The sequence below is a fragment of the Typopeltis vanoorti genome, chromosome 12 (assembly GCF_054136105.1).
Source record: "Typopeltis vanoorti isolate ZY-2024b chromosome 12, IOZ_Tvanoo_1.0, whole genome shotgun sequence".
Lineage (NCBI taxonomy): Eukaryota > Metazoa > Arthropoda > Arachnida > Uropygi > Thelyphonidae > Typopeltis > Typopeltis vanoorti.
The window spans coordinates 36876916-36896905 of NC_143560.1; the positions used below are offsets into that span (position 1 = coordinate 36876916).

The following is a 19990-nucleotide window of genomic DNA, read 5'->3' on the forward strand; positions in this document are numbered from 1 at the left end:
TATGAGACTATCAAACCCTTCATTGAAAATGCCTTATAACATAAACAGAATTCAAATTCAGGTCTTTCCAACCAAAGGGCAAATTGTTCATGGAGAGGGAATACCAGATGCCATGGCAGCTCAATATAGATTTCATTACTGATTTTCTATCATTTTTTTCAAACTGATCTATTCTTTTTTTTTTCTGCCAATATATTATTTCTATAATTATCTATCTATAATTTCTGCCAATGGTAAAAATCCACACTGCTCATGTGTGCAGGGTTCTGAAATACAACATACTTTAAATAATTTCTGTATCTTAAGGCATTCCTAAATTCATCAATCCAGTTTTATCTTATCTCTTTTCCTGCAATTTTCATTTCTAACATCTGTTTTGGTGATGACTACATCTACCAAAGATTAGCTTAGTTTTCAGTATTTTGAATAGTAATAATGATTTTTAATTATTATTAACATCTGACCTCCATCGAGTCAGAGATTCATTGTGGGAAGTACACACAAAGCTCATCCAACTGTATCTTAAACTGATTCAATGTGTTTTTATATACAACACACTCAGGCAATGCATTCCATTCACCAACCACTCTCCAAGTAAAGAACTTTCTCCTCACTCCTTTGTTCGCACTCTTCTTATACAGTTTCCAGGGATGGCCTCTCGTTCTGCCCACCTCTCACATTCTGTGAAAATTTCTTTCATGTTAACCTGGTAACAACCTCTGATCAACTTATATATTCTCTCCCCCTTCTCCTATTCACAAGACTTTGCAAATTACATTCTTGCAATCTGTCTTTACACTCTACATTCAAAAGACCAGTTACCATCTTTGCAAATCTTCTCTGGACCCTTTCTAACATATCTCATCATATGATAACCAGGTGACCAAATCCATGCAAAATAATCCATATGATTCCTGATCAAGGCCTTATACAATGGAATCATAACATCTTCATTTCTGCATGTCAAGGTCCTCCACATCATTGCCACTATCTGATGTGATAACTTCACAACTAGTACAACATGGTCCCTGAATTTCAGGTCCTTTTCCACCACCACTACCAGATCTCTCATCTCCTCTACCTCCTTCAAAGATGCCCCACCAAGTTTATACTATGCAGCCCATCATTTGCTTATTTCAAATATGAAATTTGAAAACCTTACACTTTGCAACATTGAACTGACAGTTCTGCTTACATGCCCATTCAGACAATTTATTCAAGTCTTCCCAAAGGACATGCCATCTGCTTGACTCTGTGTTGTTCTCTCCAATTTTGCATCATCTGCAAACAGTTGCATATCATCCATATACAACTTTCTGATACCTATCTGACAGCAGTCATCGATCCAACTCACTAGTCTGTTATTCAATCCCATCTGTTTCAATTTAATTTATTTAAAAGTTTGTTGTGTGGCAGTCTATCAAAGGCTTTTGCAAAATCTAAGTCTACTGCTGCATATGCATATTCCTTGTCTAATACATTTGTAACTTTTGGTAAAGCATGTTAAGTTGGTAAAGCATGATCCTTTAACAAACCCATGCTGACAATCGCAGAGAATACTGCTGCTATCAACTCATCTGTCCTAGTTCTAATCTTTCCAATATCTTAATCACAACTCCAGATATACAGATTAGTCTATAATTTGTAGACAGAGCCTTTTCAGCACCTTTATGCAGTGGAACAATTTTATAGTCTTTCCACTCTCTTCGGAACTGTGCTACTGGTTACATGTACTACTATTAAGGAAAGTAATATTCTATATGATATCAAAATGAGGAATATTAAACTTAGTTCTTTACTCTTTACAGATGATATCATCCTCTTAAATAAATCTGCCATAAATCTTCAAAGTTTATTAGTCATATTAAATATTTTTTAATAATGGATAGAGCATCAGGATCTGATTTAATATCAAATTAACATCAAAAAATCCTCCATTCACTGAAATAAATCACTAACTTAAGCATATGTTATGGTTATGGCTCCATTTACACTACAGTACAATATGCTTTTTCAAAATCAGCAAAACATATACATGCTTTTTTTATTACCATGATTTCTTGACTATTGTCAAGAAGTAGAAAACTGATTCTAGAAACCTCTGTTTGGCTTGAATCGTTTCATCATATGTCTTGAACGGTTTTTTTCCCCAATGATTCAGAAGCATCTAGCTTCTGAACATCTAGACATCTAGCAAGAAAATCCCTCTGAAATTAAGACATTCAATTTTATTCCCATTTTTTACAGAAAGGTAAAATGAGAACTCTACTCCAATCACCTGGGATGATAACGTCTCTAAGCCTTCTGAATTATGTAGTACAGTAACATTTTATGTAACATTTTTATGCCTCCATATTTACTGTAGTTTCTTGAATACCCATAAATATCAATCAATTATAGAATGTGAGTACCTTGCAAAAGCAAAAACCTACCTCTAACCAAAGCCATTCTGTTCTCTGTATAGGATCAAAAGGCTATTTACCTACTTCTCAAGGAAGAAATTTTTTAGCACTTGACTAAAGGGTGTATTACAAGGAGTTAGAAATTGAGCATGAGTGTGCTGAGCAAGGGCCTCAGAGGACTACATATTTCACTTGGAGAATGGTGAATGAATGAATGAAATGTGTTTCCAGCATCTCGTGAGTGCTTTTGTTGAATGCATTCTAAAGAGAGGTATGATGGGCATTGTGTGGATGGTGTGGACTTTTCTCAATAAGTCTTCTGACTCCAGAGGGATTTGCATGCAATAATAACAACATAACAGAATAAATAATTATGCATTTCCATTTCAAATAAAGAAAAAAAATGAAGAGATAAACCAAATTTATTGATATATATATAAAAAAGTTTACATATATAATGGTAATACTGAAATGCAAAAATGATTCCTTGTTGCTGTTAATACAAAGTTAATACAAAGCTCTCAAAAAACTGCAACAGTTATGTCCTTTTTGTAACTAGTTGGTATCTGTCTGCCTCTTTCTCTCTCGCAAACCTCTGTGTGGTCTTTACTATGTTTGTAATGTGTCATCTGAAGAACTTTTTTTTTAATTCTACTAACACACATCCTATATTTTCAATCCTCAGTATGTATACTAAATTCTACTGTCCAAATGTGTAAAAAGGCTTGGGTGTTAGCAAATATTCATTATAATAGTCATAATAATAATAATAATAATACTATTATTATTATGACTATTATTTTTTTCATTATTTATCATTATTTTTACATTAGTATTGCAAGTGGACTAAGGATTTGTTTCTGTATTTTTTTAAAAATTTTTTTGCATAGTCTTGAAACACTGCTTGTACAATACATTTGTCACCTTATTATAGTACATAAGTTAGTAAGTAAAGCATGATATCCCTTTAACAAACCCAAACATGGAACTTTTATCAAGCCACGTCAGGTCTCCAATAAGCAGGGTGGTGATCTCACACTGAATGATGAAATTCATTTCCAGATTCAAATTCCATCCAGAATGAGATTCAAACCCAGAGCTTTGATTAGATTAGAGAGGATATGCTAACCACTCAGCTAACCAGGCTGGCAACATATGACAATATTAGAATGCAACAAAAACAAAAAGGACATACCAATTTATTCCACTCCTATCTCATTGAACAAGACACTAACAATCAAATAATTAGAGAAGCAATTAAAAATTATAATGAACAAAAAAACTAATGTCCCACCATTGCACCCTCTAGAGATAGATGCAGAGCAGTTTACAATTTTTGACTGTAGGTGGTCTTAAAATTCTGTATCATAAATTTATTATAAAGCAACTGTACTACATGAAGTTTGGGGAAAGTTTTTCAAAAAGAGTTTTTCAGACTTACATAACATGTGAGGGGAAAGTCCAAACATGGTCTCATGTACAGAAATGGATTGACAGTTTGCAACAAGCAGCATGAGTTTACTAAGGGAAGGTAATGTTTAAGTAACTTGCTCACATTTATAATTACTTATAATTTATAACACACTTGAGCTAGACAAGGGGAAATATATGCAGTGATGCTTTTTTGATTTTCCTAAGGCTTTGGCAGGATGGAAGGCTGGCTTAGATAAGTGGTAGGATATGGGATTAGATTATAAACTATTGGCATGACTAAGAGGATGGCTGACTGACTTACAAATATCAAAAAGTGGTGTGTGTGTGGGGGGGGGGGAGTTCCATTATGATAAGCACTCAGCCAACCATAATAGCACCCCCCCTCCCATACACCACTTTTTGATATTTGTCAGTCAGTCAGCCATCCTTTTAGTCATGCCAATAGTTTATAATCCAATCCCATATCCTACCACTTATGTAACAGCCAGCCTTCTATCCTGCAGTATACACTCTCCCAAGATGTAATGTACTGGATTACCATGAGAGAAGTATACAAACCTCTCCAACTAATGGGGGGGAAAAGAATTCTTCCTCAGTAATGAGAGATCAGAAGCTCTCCTGATGGGAGGGGGGGATATGAGTCTGCAAGATTTAAGGTTTTAAGTTGACCAGTGGCATACTCCAGGGATCAGTTCTTGGTCCATTGTTATTCCATCCTTACATGAATGATACTGGCAAGGATTTGTTAGGAAACATAGCACTGTTTCATGATAATGCAAAAATAGGCAGGCAGGGTAATCAGGAATATGAATACATCAATTGCAGAATGATATGAATAGGCTGGAACTGTGAGCATGTAGAAGTGGTTGTCAGTTCAATGTTAGTAAATGTAATGTTACGAACTTTGGTGTGTTAAGATATTCAATGGAATATTATATTGGTGGATTATGCTAGACGAAACTGATTAGGCTACGGATCCTGGAGTTTTACTATATAGAAAGTTGAGGTCCAGGGAAGGTACACCAAAGATGCACACACAACTCAGAGGATAACTGAAATGAACACTGATATGTAAGGATTTGTTATGGATTGATATGGAAGTCATTTTGTCTCTTTACAAGGCCTCTGTACAACCTCACCTGGAACTATTGTATGCAGATCTGATTTGTGAGGTGATGGCAATATGGTGAAGAGGCTGCAAAGGAGAGTACAGGTTAAGAATGAGAATGCTTGGACTGCAGACATTAGCAAACAGGAAAAGAGAGGTGATATGACAGAAAACTACAAACTTTTGATAAGGTCATACAGGATACCAGTAGATCCAAACCATTTCTCTCTATCACAGTCTTCTACTCTGTAGCTCACACAGTCTCTTTCCTCAAGGGAATATGCATATCTGGCCCTCTCTCACCACATGGAAGCAACATTGATGCTTTCTTTACTAGTGCATCTAGAGATACTACAATGTCTTTTATAGTATCTTGATCATATGCTTCATTAAGCAATAATCCATATGAAATTCACTGAATTCAATCATCTTAACCCCATATTTCCATTTTTTTAAAATCTATGTATCCATAATTAAAATCTTGTATAATGATCACCTATTGTTTAATTACTAATCACATTGGTCTAAACATTTTACAATCATCCCCTTCAATTACTAGTGGAAATGTCTTATTTTATCCCCTGTTTACTGAACCTCGTACACTACACAACCTCAATACCACTGCAACTGTTGCTTCTTGGTTCACCATATCAAATTTTAATCAATAATTTTTGGGTGATTGATTAAATCAACTAACCAACTCCTATCTTATTTTATGTAAAATGAAGTTGTGCTGATTACTTAATTTAACAAATTTTCGAAATAATTGTAATTTTCAAAGTTGTGTGCAGTACAGCAGAATACCCTCCCTTGATGAGTCCTTAGACTCCTTGGAGTTGTGACATAATAAAAATAGTAGTAGTAGATACTTCATAAATCCCAAATATCGTTATCTTCAGTTTTCATATCTTTGTGATCAATTTTAATATATATATATATATACATTTACTACAAGATTATTTATTACAGTGACTATTAACATCAGCAAGAGGAAGGGCTGATGCAGTAATGAACCCAATCAACAAAGTGTATATTTTACTAAATTACCTGACTATATTGGGCAGTTTATATAAATATTCTAATGAGAAGAAACAGTAACCAAAATAACTCTTTGTCATTAGAAGAATACTTATAAATAATACAGCATATAATAAACTCTGAAAAGCAGATTACCATATATCCAAGCAATCACAATTATCTCTACAAGGCCAATAAAAAGAGCAGAAAAACTAGCACAATAGTTATCCATCAACTGCAGTACATACATTCCTCCCTAAAAACAAAAAGAAAAAAAAAAGTTGAATACCAAATTCATATACATAGTCAACTCACTATAGCAAATAGAATTAGAGTGAACTCACACTTTTCCTATTCTAAAAGAAATTCACTATAGCATAATACTTCTTTGGTTTCTTATGAGTTCATTAGCAAGAAACAGAATACAAAACAATTTTATAAGATTTCTATAATACTGTTTATGCCAGTCAAGTTTTCCTTATATTTTAATATACACCACAGTCTCTCAATTATTCAGTCACTTGGGGAAAATGATTCACTACTAACCATTTATTATTTATTAATTTAACTGACACCTATCTAAATGTACAATTAGAGTGCTCTTATAGGAATGCCAACCCATTTAAGGTTAACTGAGGTTCTGGATATTTGGGACTCAGATAATTGATTTACAGAATTCCACGATCATAAAATAAATGTTGCTTTCATTGAGTTTTAATATTCATACTAGGACTATTTTCTGAAGAATTTTTCATTGTCAGATTAGCAATTATTAAAATGTCAAACAATGAGGAACAATCATTTTATAGCATCATTTCAATCAACAACAGTTATAACTGAAAGAACTTTTGATAGAATTCATTCAATCTTAATCAGTTTAATTTCCAAATTAAACTGGACAACTTTTAATAACATGATATGGTACAGTACTATAAAATCTTATTATTGCTGAAGTCATTCTAGAGTTATGGTTGCTTAGTAAATCACAGTAAGTTATTAAAGAAATTGGTCGAGGAGTCATTTATTGATTTAATAACAAAATTTAAATACTGATTTTAAGAAAGGCATTTGTTATTTGATAGGGGATCTTCATCATAGAGTGAGATTGTGGTATCCAAAAAATATATATGAATGTATTCATACATTCTTTTCACAGTGCATGTGTCTGTAAAATTATATATTATATATATATATATATATATATATATACACAGTATTGTGCTAAAAACTTTCTTGACTGTGAGATGTAATAAATTTTTTATGACTAATTAAAGGGAAGGAACACAAAAATAGATAAACTATTCTATGTATTGTTTAAAAAAAACACATCTAGTTTCTTCGTACTCTCGAGGAGGTTATATGGTATATGAAAAGAAAAAAAAAAGAGAAAGAAAGAAAGAAAAAATATTTAGTAACACATGAACATTAGAAATAAAGCAACTGTCTTTACATTAAATTGGACTGCTGTCATTCCAAACTATTCTGGACCTACTGGTATTGTTGAATGCCTGCATTCAGCATAGCAGAATTGTAGTTGAATAACAGTCTTAATATCAAGGCAAAACACTGAGTAGTTGTTTTATTCCAAAGTAAAGTTATTACTCCAGCATGGTAGTTGTCTCCATAATTTTTACATAACAAATGCTGTTATGAAATGATGTTATAAAATTATGAAAGAAAGGATTATCATAATCTTTTGTTATAATATAACCACCTGATAACAACCCTAATCTTGGTTGTTATCAGGTTGACATGGAGAGATTTTTCATAAAATGGGAGGGGGGGGTAGAACAAGAAGCCATGGCTGGAAACTGTATAAAGAGGATCTAGCAGAGGAGTGAGAAGCAGGTTCTTTGCATGGAGAGTGATTGGTCAGTGGAATGCATTGCCTGAGTGTGTTGTGGATGTAGACACATTGAATCAATTTACAGCATGGTTGGATGAGCACTGTGTGCAAGAGTGTGTAGTTCCCACGATGAGTCTGAATGCATGGAGGTTGGATGTTAATAATAATAATAATCCATGAAGATTTTGATCCACAAGAAATGCAATCACTATAGTAATCTAAAGATACATAATCTAAAGTTTCTGTTGTGATCTGTTGGCTAGCCTTTTCAAAATGATGTAGAGACAACAATCTAATTTCATCAAGCTAAAGTGAAAAGTCACTTTATTCAAAGAATCTGCATTTATGCCTATACTAAGAAAGTCTTTCTCCAAGATCAAATGCAAGAGGCCTGCAAAAATCTGGTACTTGATCAAAATCATGTTTTGAAGTTAAAATCAAAATTGGAATGTTCAGAAGAGGATTACCAACAACTCAACAAAAGATATTTTAAATAAAAACAAAATCTTATGGCCAAATTTCAAATACTAAAATAATGACAAGAAATATTAAGCCGCCAACCACCAATAAGCAACAGCCCCGTCATCACACTGTCTAGCCACACCCTCTTCTTACAAAGGCCCAACGTATTGAACCAGGATCAGTAAACAAACTTCATTTTCTGCTACACTGAAAGAGGTCAAAAATTTTTTTCTACTAGTGTAGGTGATGAAATACTGCCAGACACATCTGATGTTCTAAGTAATATTATTATTATTATTATTATTATTATTAACAATAGACATCCATGGAGTCAAAATACTTATCACAAGAGGCACACATTGTTACATACAAAGCCCATCAAATTGTGATTTAAGCTCATTCAATGTATCCACATTCACCACATTATTAGGTAATGCATTCCCCTCACCAACCATTCTCCATGCAAAAAACCTGCTTCTCATGTTCTTGCTCACACCTTTCTTATACATCCCACAGAGATGTCCCCCTGGTTCTATCCCCTTCTCCCATTCTATGAAAAATTTCTTCCACATTAACCCAGTAGCAACCCTTTACTAAATTAAATGTTTCAATCATATCTCCTCCCTTCCTTCTATTCACAAAACTTGGCAAATTGCATCCCTTCAATCTGTGATCATATCACACATCCCAAAAACTGGTTACTACCTTAGTCAGTTTCTCTGAACCCTTTCTAATATATCCTAATCAGCATAAAACCAAGGGACCAAATCTGTGCATGCTAATCCATATGAGATCTGAGACCTTATACAATGAAATCATAACCTCTTAATTTCTATATGTTAAGGTCATTAAGGTGCTCTGTATCATTGCCATAATCTAATATGATGACTTCATAACTTGTGCAATGTGACCTCTGAACTTCAGATTCTTGTTCACCACCACTCCAAGGTCTCTTGTCTCCTCAGCTTCCTTCAAAATTTCCCCACCAAAAGTATACTTTGCATCCTATTATTGCTTGCCAAATTTCAGAACGTTGCACTTTGCAACACTGAACTGACAGTTCCATACAATTAGCCACTCATACAATCTATTCAAGTCCTCCTATAAAGCCATACAATCTGCTTGATTCCATGTCACTCTTCCCAGTTTTGCATCACCTGCAACAGTTGTGTATCACCAGTTAAGCCAATCCCAGTATCATTAATATATATACAAGTTAAACAACAATGGTCTCCAAACAGGCCCCCCTGCAGCACACCACTAGTGACTTTCCTCTTCTGGGATATGCACCCCATACATAACTTGCTGATAAATACACTATTACACTATTCAATATTAAATGAGTAAGCAGTAATCTCACTAAAGTGGAAATAAAAGCCATTAAACTGCTAACAACTAACAAAGACACAAAGACGTCGTTATTACCAAAACCCGAAAAAGGTAATGCTACAGTTCTAGACAAAAAGCTTATTTTTGAAAAAATGAACCTATTAGTATCTGAACAGCCCATACCAATGGTTCACTATAACTCAAATAAACCATAATAAAAAAAAATATTAAAACAAACACAAAAAAAACAGAATTATTCAAGTCTCATCACGTAGCTGATAAACAGCTTTTACTTACTGCATTACCCATACTCCTAGAATTTATCATCTTTCAAAAATACACAAAAATAGCCACTACAGCCAATGGCTGAAGTAATCAACAGCTCCAATTATCACTTAGCCAAAAAACTAGCAGGCACTAATGGAGTTTGCAGATCATTCTCCATCCCATATAAAAAAACACACAATACTTCACAAACAAAATTACGAATGTTACACCCAACAATGAAGAGTTTAGTTTTGACCAATCTGCCCTTTTCACAAATATACCAATCACTACCATGGTTCTTCTTTTACAGAATAAATTTCCTGTAAAACCATGACCCTTTGTCCACATACTTTGTTCTAGTTACTTTGTGTGGCAAAAGAACTTCTACCTAAATGAAACATATGGTCATATGCACAGCCCTCACATCATCATCCATATAAACCAACTTTTATATGGAATTTTTTGAGCAATGAGCTTGAGATTCAGCTACTTTAAAATTCAAAGTTTGACTCAGATATGTTGAAAATATCTGCAATTTAGCCACATCACTACCAAACTTTAAACTTTCAAGTCAACAAACAAAACAGATGCTTTCAATTCACCACTGAAATTGAAAATCCTAGCAAACGTCTGCTAATGGATACATTTGGCATATGCCTTACTTCAGGCTGACAATCCTCCACTGTCTACCATAAACCTACTCACATGGAGACAATGCAACAATGTAGACATACCACCATCCAAAGATAGAAAATGGTATCATTAGCACCCTCAAAAATAGAGCCTTAATAATTTGCTCTGATGAGCAAATTGTTAAGGCTCTAAAATATGAATTTCAAATAATAAGCAAAACTATTTAAAATAAAGAGCCAATAGGCTTCATTTCAGCAATGTAAACATTATTTAAATTAAGGGGATATTAAATTCCACACTCCCAGAGCCAATGTGGGATATTAAATCCTGCATTGGCTCTTTATTTTAAATAATTTATGGGTGCACCTTTTTGACAACTCGTATAGCAGAGTATATAAGTTCTTTTCGCTATACCCTTAGTATTATATTTGGTCTAGCTACTCACTGATGAGATCTCAATAAAGATCGAAACTGGTCTGGGTAGTGACCTCCCACCATAATGTATAACATCATACATCTCCTAGGAGATGGGTTTTACATTATGAGAAATACTAAGAATAGCGATCTGAACTTTCCCCACCTTTGCTATGAGTTGCCCTAGTTTGAACTATGTGCTTTAGCTTGCACTAGTAGTCGCCGATACTTTTATAGTTACTATATTCGGCATGAAACTCTTTGATTCCGATCTTTGAGTTTCTTATTCAGTTTTAAAACAATGTGGGATTTAATATCCTCTTAATTTAAATAATAAGCAAAACCTTTATAAAGAGTGTCTACTGCAGGAAAGCAACTGATAGAATTCTTCATAGGAATACACTGGGAAAAAAAAAAAACTATTACAAGGCCATAGCTATTACTTAAATTAAAGGAATAGTCAAACAATCGATAGAATACTCTATAAATAAACTGCTAAGGAGGGTACACTTAAACCACCTGCAAAATTAAAAGTTCACTATCTTCTCAAAGAATCCCTTTCCCCCATTTTGCCCACCCTGGGGTGTATACCAAATCGGATGTAACTTACTCTGCATAGGGAAAACAGGATGCATAATCTAAATAAGAAAAGAAGAACACAAATAACATTGAAATTCATTAATTGTGGAAAATAAGGCCTTTCATCAAGACCTACTCAGTAAATTGCCATCCTTTTACCTATATAACAAACACAATACTTCACAAACATAATTAAATTTGACCAAAAAACCCCAAATAGTAGTCATTCATTCTCCTATAGTTCTTGTGGTCGAAAAATAACTGTTTTTATCATCATAATTAAGAATGTCATACTCAACAATGAAGATTTTAGTTTTGGTTGGCCACCCTCTTGGATGGCCAGCATTCCCTCTGCCCATTTAATATTTATAATAATAGATGGTCTCCTTTGAAGTTCTCCATCAATGAAGCAGTTCAGGGCTCTGTTCTATTACCTACCTTCTTTCTTTTATATGTACGAGGGGAGGTGTGAAAAGTTCTGATAAACACCTAGAAAAAAAATTAATTTTATGATTTCTTATATATCCTAAAAGAAAAAGAAGAAGAACAAATTATTACAATTTGATGAAACATGGGGGTTAAAGGGTTTTAAGATATGTTCCTTCTTGTGGTTATATCAGTTGTTTTAATATCATTTTTGCTCTAGGTGTTTATCAGAACCCCCCCCCTCCCTTTGTAAATGACCTTTCATTGACCAATAATCCTATCCACAATCTTAGTATATCCATTTTTCATACTCATTTGACAAATCTTCTAAGTGCACAAACATCCCAGGCTTCAAGATTTTCTACAACCAATGCCTTAATCTCGATACCATTCTATAACAGAGAGAGAGAATATCCCAGTTGTCTTCAATGTTATCAAAACATAGTTTTATTTTCTTTCTTGCAGAAAGGATCTCAACTCACCTTACTTTCAGTAATCTGTAAATTAAAGTTGTACACAGTGGTCTCAGTCCATAGGCAACCTAATGAAGAAGGATACATATCCTGATCACCTCTCTTCTGAGGTTCAGCATTTCATAGAGGCATAATAGAATTTAGACCAATAATAAAATCCGAGGATATAAAGAAGAGCAATTGTGAAGCAGGATTCTACTATATTTTTCTTATGTTAACTTCAAGCCTGAATTTTGAAACTTCTGATTTCATAGCTTTTAATTATTACCAACTTCCTATTTTCCTCCAAATTAGCCTATCTGTCAATATTCCAATATTATCAGATCTTATATTTCTGTTTTCTAAAGCACTTTTTACTGTATCAATCCACAGATATGAGAAATGACTCTCATATCTGTGGTCTCCAGTCTTTGATCAACAGTTTTATTTGTAACCCAGCTCTCAGATCCATAAGTTGAAATTGGTTGAACACTGTCTTGTTCAACCAATTTCAACCAAGTTTAGTGTTTTGACTAATCTCTCTCTTATTCCATATAAATTTATTCAGTTGACTTCCTACCAAATCAGCTGTTAATTCTACTGTCTATTTCTGAATTTAATTTACTATCTTCACTAAAAATTGTGCCTAAATAACTGAAATATTTTACTTGTTCTATAGGTTCTCCACATAGAATGCAGTTGATGTTTTCATTTCCGCCTATTTTCATTATCTTTGTCTTTTTAAAGCTGATTTTCATACCAAATTTATTACAGCAGTTATTTAATTTGGTCAGGGAATCCTGCAGACTTGTCCTGGATTTATTTAGAAGTATAGCATCATCTGCATAAAATAAAGAGCTGAGATTAAGAACTCCAATTTTGTTATCAGGTTTAATACTGCTTTCCTTCATAATGTGATCCATATATATAATCAATAACAGTGGAGATAATGTTCACCCTTGTCGCACACCTGACTTAACATCAAACCATCTTCCGGTACCTCTTTTAATTCTAACTGTTGATTTACAACTCAAATAGAGATTATGTATTGCTTGATATAATGTCCCATTTACACCAAACTATTTTGAACAGCTTACCTCTTGGTACCTTGTCATATGACTTTTCCAGATCTACGAAACTTAAACACAAATCCTGATTATATTCCCATCATTTCTCAATTATTTGTCTTAAAGTGAAAATCTGATTCTGACAACCTCTGTTTGGTCTGAATCCAGCTTGTTCTTTTCCAAGCTTCTCTTCCACAATTTTACTTAGCTGTTTCTCAAGAATACTTGCATAAATTTTACCAGGAACACTAATACAGAAATTCTCTGTAATTCCCACATGCAGCTTTATCCCTTTTTTTATAGATGAGTACTATGAGTGCTCTACTCCAATCATTTGGAATTTGACCTTCTGAATTATGCAATGTAGCCACTGTAAAACTTTTATACCTCCATATTTTAGCATTCTGGTCGATTGTCATCTACTCCAGCTGCCTTTCCACATTTCACGTTTGTGATAGCTTTTTCTACTTCAACTATAACTGTTTGTTTCATTTAGCAATCTTTCAAAGTAATTACTCCATACATCAAGAATATCTTTATCTTCGGTTTTCATGTCCTCTGTATAATCTTCAAAAATCTTTAAAATCAAAAAATAAGAATTTTAAATATTTTCCCCTTCCTCCATTTCTGAGCTTTTTCAATAGCCTCCAGAATATTTTACCACCTTTATTCTTTAATATTATACTTTATTCTTTAATTATTACCTTACATTCAAAATCATATTATTACACCACTCATGATGAAGGAGGAAAATATTTAAACTTTTAATTTTTTGTAACATAAAGCAATATAAAAAGTTTTAAATGTCATGGTAGGATGACGTACCACCCATGAAGAAATAAACATCAATAGAATATGCAAGATCAATGCAGCTGTTCTGGCCACATATTCACAAATGTTGTAACCTGTTTCACTAATGGTGAACAATATATATGTATACAGAAACAAAAACACAACATTATCATTTATTAAAAGGATTATATCAATACACACTCTCACTATATTTATATTACAGTACTGATAACTAAATACCTTAGTGCATATGACAAGTCCAAGCAGGTACATTACTAGACAAGAGGCAGCAAGAACTACAGGTTTACAACGACGCAGCTGTTCTGGCCATGTATCCACAATAGTAGTAACTACTGTTTCGATAATGGTGAACTACATATATGTAAACAGAAACAAAAACATAAATCAGAACATAAAACTATCTTTTGTTAAAAGAATGATATAAATACAGTCAACTCTCACTATAGCAGACAATGTTATAATGAACTACTGAAAGTTTCCAACCAAGGACTCATAGACATATTTTAAAAGAAATTTACTATAACGAACTGTTTTTGTTCCTATGAGTTACTATACATTTTCTGTCTACATATTTCTGTTCCTATACATATATACATGTGTGCATGTGTGTGTGTGTGTGTGTTTGTATAGGCTCACACAATTAAACCTCTATCTTATAAAAATATAACAAAATGTAAAGATTTCTCCCATCAAGACGAGAATTGAACTTAAACCTTTTCCAACCAAAGGATGCAATGTACTGTCATTCTTCCAGTTGTGCTATGGAGGTGCTAAAAAATTGGTTAAGTGCCACAAAGTAAGTGGCAGTGTCTTAACCTTATATGTATCAGGTTCAGAGGCTGGTCCTTCCTTATCAATAGGAGTGCTAACCATCTCTTCTTTCATACAACACAGTTGTTGTTGTATGACAACTTTTGTTGTCCTTACTAACTGAGTCACTCTCCTGGCTTTTTCTTTATACTCTTCATGTAACTGATTATTACCATTATTCATCTTGTACTTCCTCCAAAGTGCCTTCTTCTTCTTCCAGATCTCATGCTTATGCATTCACACATTGATGCTGTTATGTATTTCTTTGTCGGTTACCAAGCAGCATTTATTTTCTTACTGCTCAACTCCTCATTCTATGCTATAGTTCAAAGCTGTCTCCTAAGCTTGTCATAATCACCAGCCTTGTACTTCCACATATATCTTTTCCTAAAAGTCTGCATATGGCTAACCACAACCCAGGTGATCACTCTCACCAACTGGAGAAAAGTGCGAAACCTCACTCACAATTACATTGTTATATCGTTGATGTCTGTGTGACTGCCTTATATCTTTAACTGTCTTTTCTTTAGCCTTATAGTTAACATAAATCTTGTATCACTTAATATCAGATATTCGTTTGCCGATGAATTTGTATTAATTAAAGACTGCGCCAGCCGGCAACAAATTCTGATATGTCATCCAAGAATACTTAAAAAAATGTAGGGATCAAGAAGTAAGCAGTCGTGGTCCCAATTCTTCTATCACCAATGGTTTCCCCTTAAATGCACGGTACGAAATTTTCCAAACGGTAGCTCAAATCCACAGAAAGGATGACAAACTCATTTGATTATATTTAAAGAAACACATTTATTATTGCACAAAGACAAGTATACACGTTAATCAAATCCTTAATCTTAAAAGAGCCTGGGTTCCCTTTAGTTAATTAATCACATACAAAACTTCTATACTATAGTCCCTTACTTGACATAAATTCCTCACTTCTAAACGTACATCTATTCTCAGACTAAATTACCTAATATTATCACACATGTAATATTGCATATATACACACAAGACAACTCAATACTTCTGACATGAACTTCTCTAGGATAATACTTCTTATTCTTACTTAATCCCCCCTCCAAAATTTCAGTTAACATTTAGTTACGTTCTGACCATATAACATTACTGACTCTAAATCACACAAACAGTTCGGACCTCGTCCTCCTGTTCGGCTGGAGCCTAATATGCTTCCTTCTCAACTGTAGACAAAAGTGTCCAAAATGCAGACTGTTCTTATAACACTACACAGAAATAGCATGCTTCCTTAACTTCTGTTTCCTTACTCTTCAATTACTTTAATTCAACATTTAACATAAGAAAATCTTCCGCTTACCGTTCTTGCCTTGAACTGGATACTTTGGTCAGCTTACTGTACCTTCACTGATGGCGGTCTTGCTATTCCTTTGTTTCCATACGAACCGAAAACACTCATACACAGATATTGTACACTGACGTTGATCTGAATGCATTGTAGTTGCAGCCTTGGCCCACGTAGCACACATAGCAAGGGGGGATTCTTGCTACATGTGGCGGCAAGCTCTACACAGCTCTCCGACAGGACTAGGTGCCGACAAAACCCGGAGACAAGAGATAAGAGAGCAATTTGAATTCCCACCGAAACCTTTATACTCCAAAACAGCTCCCTCACGCGGTGGTGTCGTCACGCATACGGCGGCTGCTGATTGGACGCCGTGGCTACGAACTGCTTTTACATGGCTTAAAGTTTGCTCTAGCTTATACATATTTATTTGGCAATTTATACATGATTTTATATTTTAATTCATTTAGAATTATTCTCTATTAAACTCATGGGTTATTTTAACATTGTTTAGAGCTTACACACTTGGATATTTACATGTGCTTGGATTGTAAAAAGGCACATTCTCTGTCCGGAGGCATAAGCATGTCCTTATACTCTCCTTATGAGGTAACTTAGTGTTGGGTGGGAAAAAGGGATGACTCATCATCTTTTTCCGACACAACAACATCCTCTGATGAAATGATCAGCTCTACAACTCTCGATCCTTACATACCTTCCTTTACATGCTGCCTGAGATATATGTCTCTCAAGAACGAAAGAATTTCATTTTCCTTATTCCCAAATAATATTTCTTCATTCCAATCTATGCAGCCATAATTAAAATTGCCCATAATAACCACCCTTCACTTGTTCACTAACCCAAGTTGTTTATACATTTTTTCATTATCACCCTCTACATTCCCTGGCCTATAGCAACATCCAACTAAATGTCTTCCTATCAATCAACCTCTACTTTACACCACACTGCCTCATAACCATTGCCACTATTTCCCTCTTTCATGTCTACCTTATGTGGACATAATTCCCCTACTATCATTCAGCAGCACTCCCTCTCCCTTCTTGTCCTTTCTATCATCATGAAAAATACTGTATCCTTCCATTTCTATTTCCGTTAGGATATCATCTTCATTCAACCATTTTTTTCCTTTTTCCAATGATTTTGGGTAAATAAACTCAATCAGCAAAACCATTTCATCTCGCTTATTTCTGATACTCCTAGAATAATTTGTAAATAAAATAGCAGTTCACTTTTAGGTCTATAAACAACTGTACCCAAACCACTTATTGGTTGCGATTTCCCCACCACACCTGCCCTTGCCCCAATCACTTTTACCACATACATCTGCTAAGTCTCAACTTCCCTACTCATATCCCAATCTATTCCATTTCTATGATGACCATTCCCATACATACATATATTCACTACTACTTTCAACATCCACTCTCCCTATGTCATGTTTCATTGTCCACCCAGGCTACCTCTCGTTTCCCTGTTCCTTGTGCATTCCTGTTCTCTCTTCATCTCTCACACTACTACTGTTTACATGCAAGCACTTTTTTCTCTTCAATACCCTCTCCTGATCTTTCACTTCATCTCTTACTTCTGATATACTGCTTGCATTACACACTGCACTTCTATCTCACAATAGTTTCTCCAATTCACTCACTCCAAAGTGCAATTCATTACATCTGTATAATTCCATTCTTCCCTCAAATACATGCCATACATCCACACATTGCACTTCCTTCTCCTCATGCAGCTCTAATAGTATACCACTCATGATTCTGGTACTTTGTATTGACTCATCATTGTCATATCTCAGCAAAACACTGATAACCTTTCTCACTATACTGTTATCTTTCACTCTCCTCAATAACTTCCTCATATTCACCCTTACATTCTCCTTATGTCCACTTAAATCATTTGTCCCCATAACCACCACTAATTGTCTTACTCGTTTTCTCCTAATGTCAAAAGCATGAATTATCTTGTTCATTCTCCCTCCTGGATAGTAAACCTTATGGACTCTCTCATTAACCAATCCTCAAAGAATGGAATCCCCACAGACTACTATCCTCGAGTCACTCATCACCTCTTTACCCTTTTCTTTCTTTCATTCTATTCTTTTGCACACTTTCATTTGTTTCCACTAAAATGCCATAGGAACAAGCTGGTTTTAGGAAAGGAAAGGGTACTAGACATCAGATCCTGACAGATCATTGAAAAATATAAAGAAAGTAATGAAATTAATGGGTTTTGCTCAACACATTATCAGGTTGATAACTAACTTGTACAATGAGCAAGAAGTCATGGTAAAAACAGGTGTCGGAATAATGATTGGCTTCAGGTCAGCAAGGGAGTTAGGCAAGGATACCTACTTTCTCCTCACCTGTTTAATATCTACATCATTTGTGTAGTACTGGAAGAGCTTAAGACAGGAATTAGGATAGCTGGCAGATTGATCAGTAAGCTGAAGTACACTGATGATACAGCACTCTTTTGTAATGACAAGAACTAGGACAAATCTGAACAAAGATAATGAGATCATTAAGAACAGAGGACTTCAACTCAATTCTAGCAAGACAAAGATTATGCTTCTCAAAAGACATATAGACAGGGAAGTTCCTGAAAAATGTGTACCTTAATGAAGAAAGAATTAAGGAAGTCAGCAAAGTTTGAATACTTGCGATCCATTATTAATGTGAAGAATTTCAGAAGACATTAGAAGAAGACTAGGAATGGCTAAAACAACAGTCAGAAACTTCTCTAAAATCTGGAAGGATGGATCTATCTCCACAAGAAGAAAGTTGACAATTTGGGATGTAGCTGTTTTTCCAACAGTGACTATGGATGCAAGACTTGGAACCGAAAGAAGTCTGACAGGAAAAGGGTAGTTGCTTTTGAGATGTGGTGTTATGGAAGGCTGTTGAGAATACCATATACTGAAAGGTAGTCAAATGGATGGGCGCTAGAAAAGATTAGCAGAACTTTAAGGCTCCTTAAAGATACTGACAGAAGAAAGTTGGCATACTTTGGATACATTGAAAAGATGGAAGGAGGACTTCTTCAAACAGTATTAGAAGGTAAAGTTCATGGAAAAGGAGGATGGGGTAAGACCTTCAATAATAAGGATGGATGATGGTATGTCTGGAGTGACTGATCTTCAGAGAGTTGAAGCCTCCAGAAAGCATATGATAGAACCACCTGTCATGGCTTAAACATATGGCATCTGATGATGTCCCATGAGTAGATGAATAGAATACTACTTAAAAAAAAAAAAAACAAGAGGGATTGTAGCCTAGTTGGTAGTGACAATATCTTCTAGTTGGAAATACTAGAGTTTGAATCTTGTCTAGGATACATGAACTGCTATAAGAGCTTTTGAAATGAGGTCAGCTAGTCTCACACAGAGGTAGCAAGATTTTTTTCTCCCCAGAATCCTGTAAAACAGACAAATGGATCAGCCAAAGCATACATAGCAGTAAAATGATTCCCCAGGCAAGCTACTAGTTAGTGAACAGGACCAAACCACCAGCTAGTATCAAATCCCGAAGCCACTTATTTTGCTAATTTGTGACTGGAGAGAGACTAAGTACAGTGGCTATG

General features: G+C 34.6%; 1 protein-coding gene and 1 non-coding gene across 5 annotated transcripts in view; both read right to left on the reverse strand.

Annotated features, from left to right (window-relative positions):
- Nucleotides 1-19990, reverse strand: part of LOC150100701 (sodium- and chloride-dependent glycine transporter 1-like) — a 285409-nt gene that overhangs the window by 27031 nt on the left and 238388 nt on the right. For all 4 annotated transcript variants that reach the window (XM_090402061.1, XM_090402060.1, XM_090402059.1 and 1 more), the window contains 2 exons: nt 14469-14600; nt 6118-6217 (listed from right to left, as the gene is read on the reverse strand). In XM_090402061.1, the coding sequence (XP_090258187.1) occupies nt 6118-6217; nt 14469-14600 (232 nt within the window). The remainder of the gene's footprint in view (nt 1-6117; nt 6218-14468; nt 14601-19990) is intronic.
- LOC150100702 (U6atac minor spliceosomal RNA) lies at nt 15020-15141 on the reverse strand. Its single transcript, XR_016549209.1, has one exon. It is a non-coding gene; the product is annotated as a U6atac minor spliceosomal RNA (small nuclear RNA).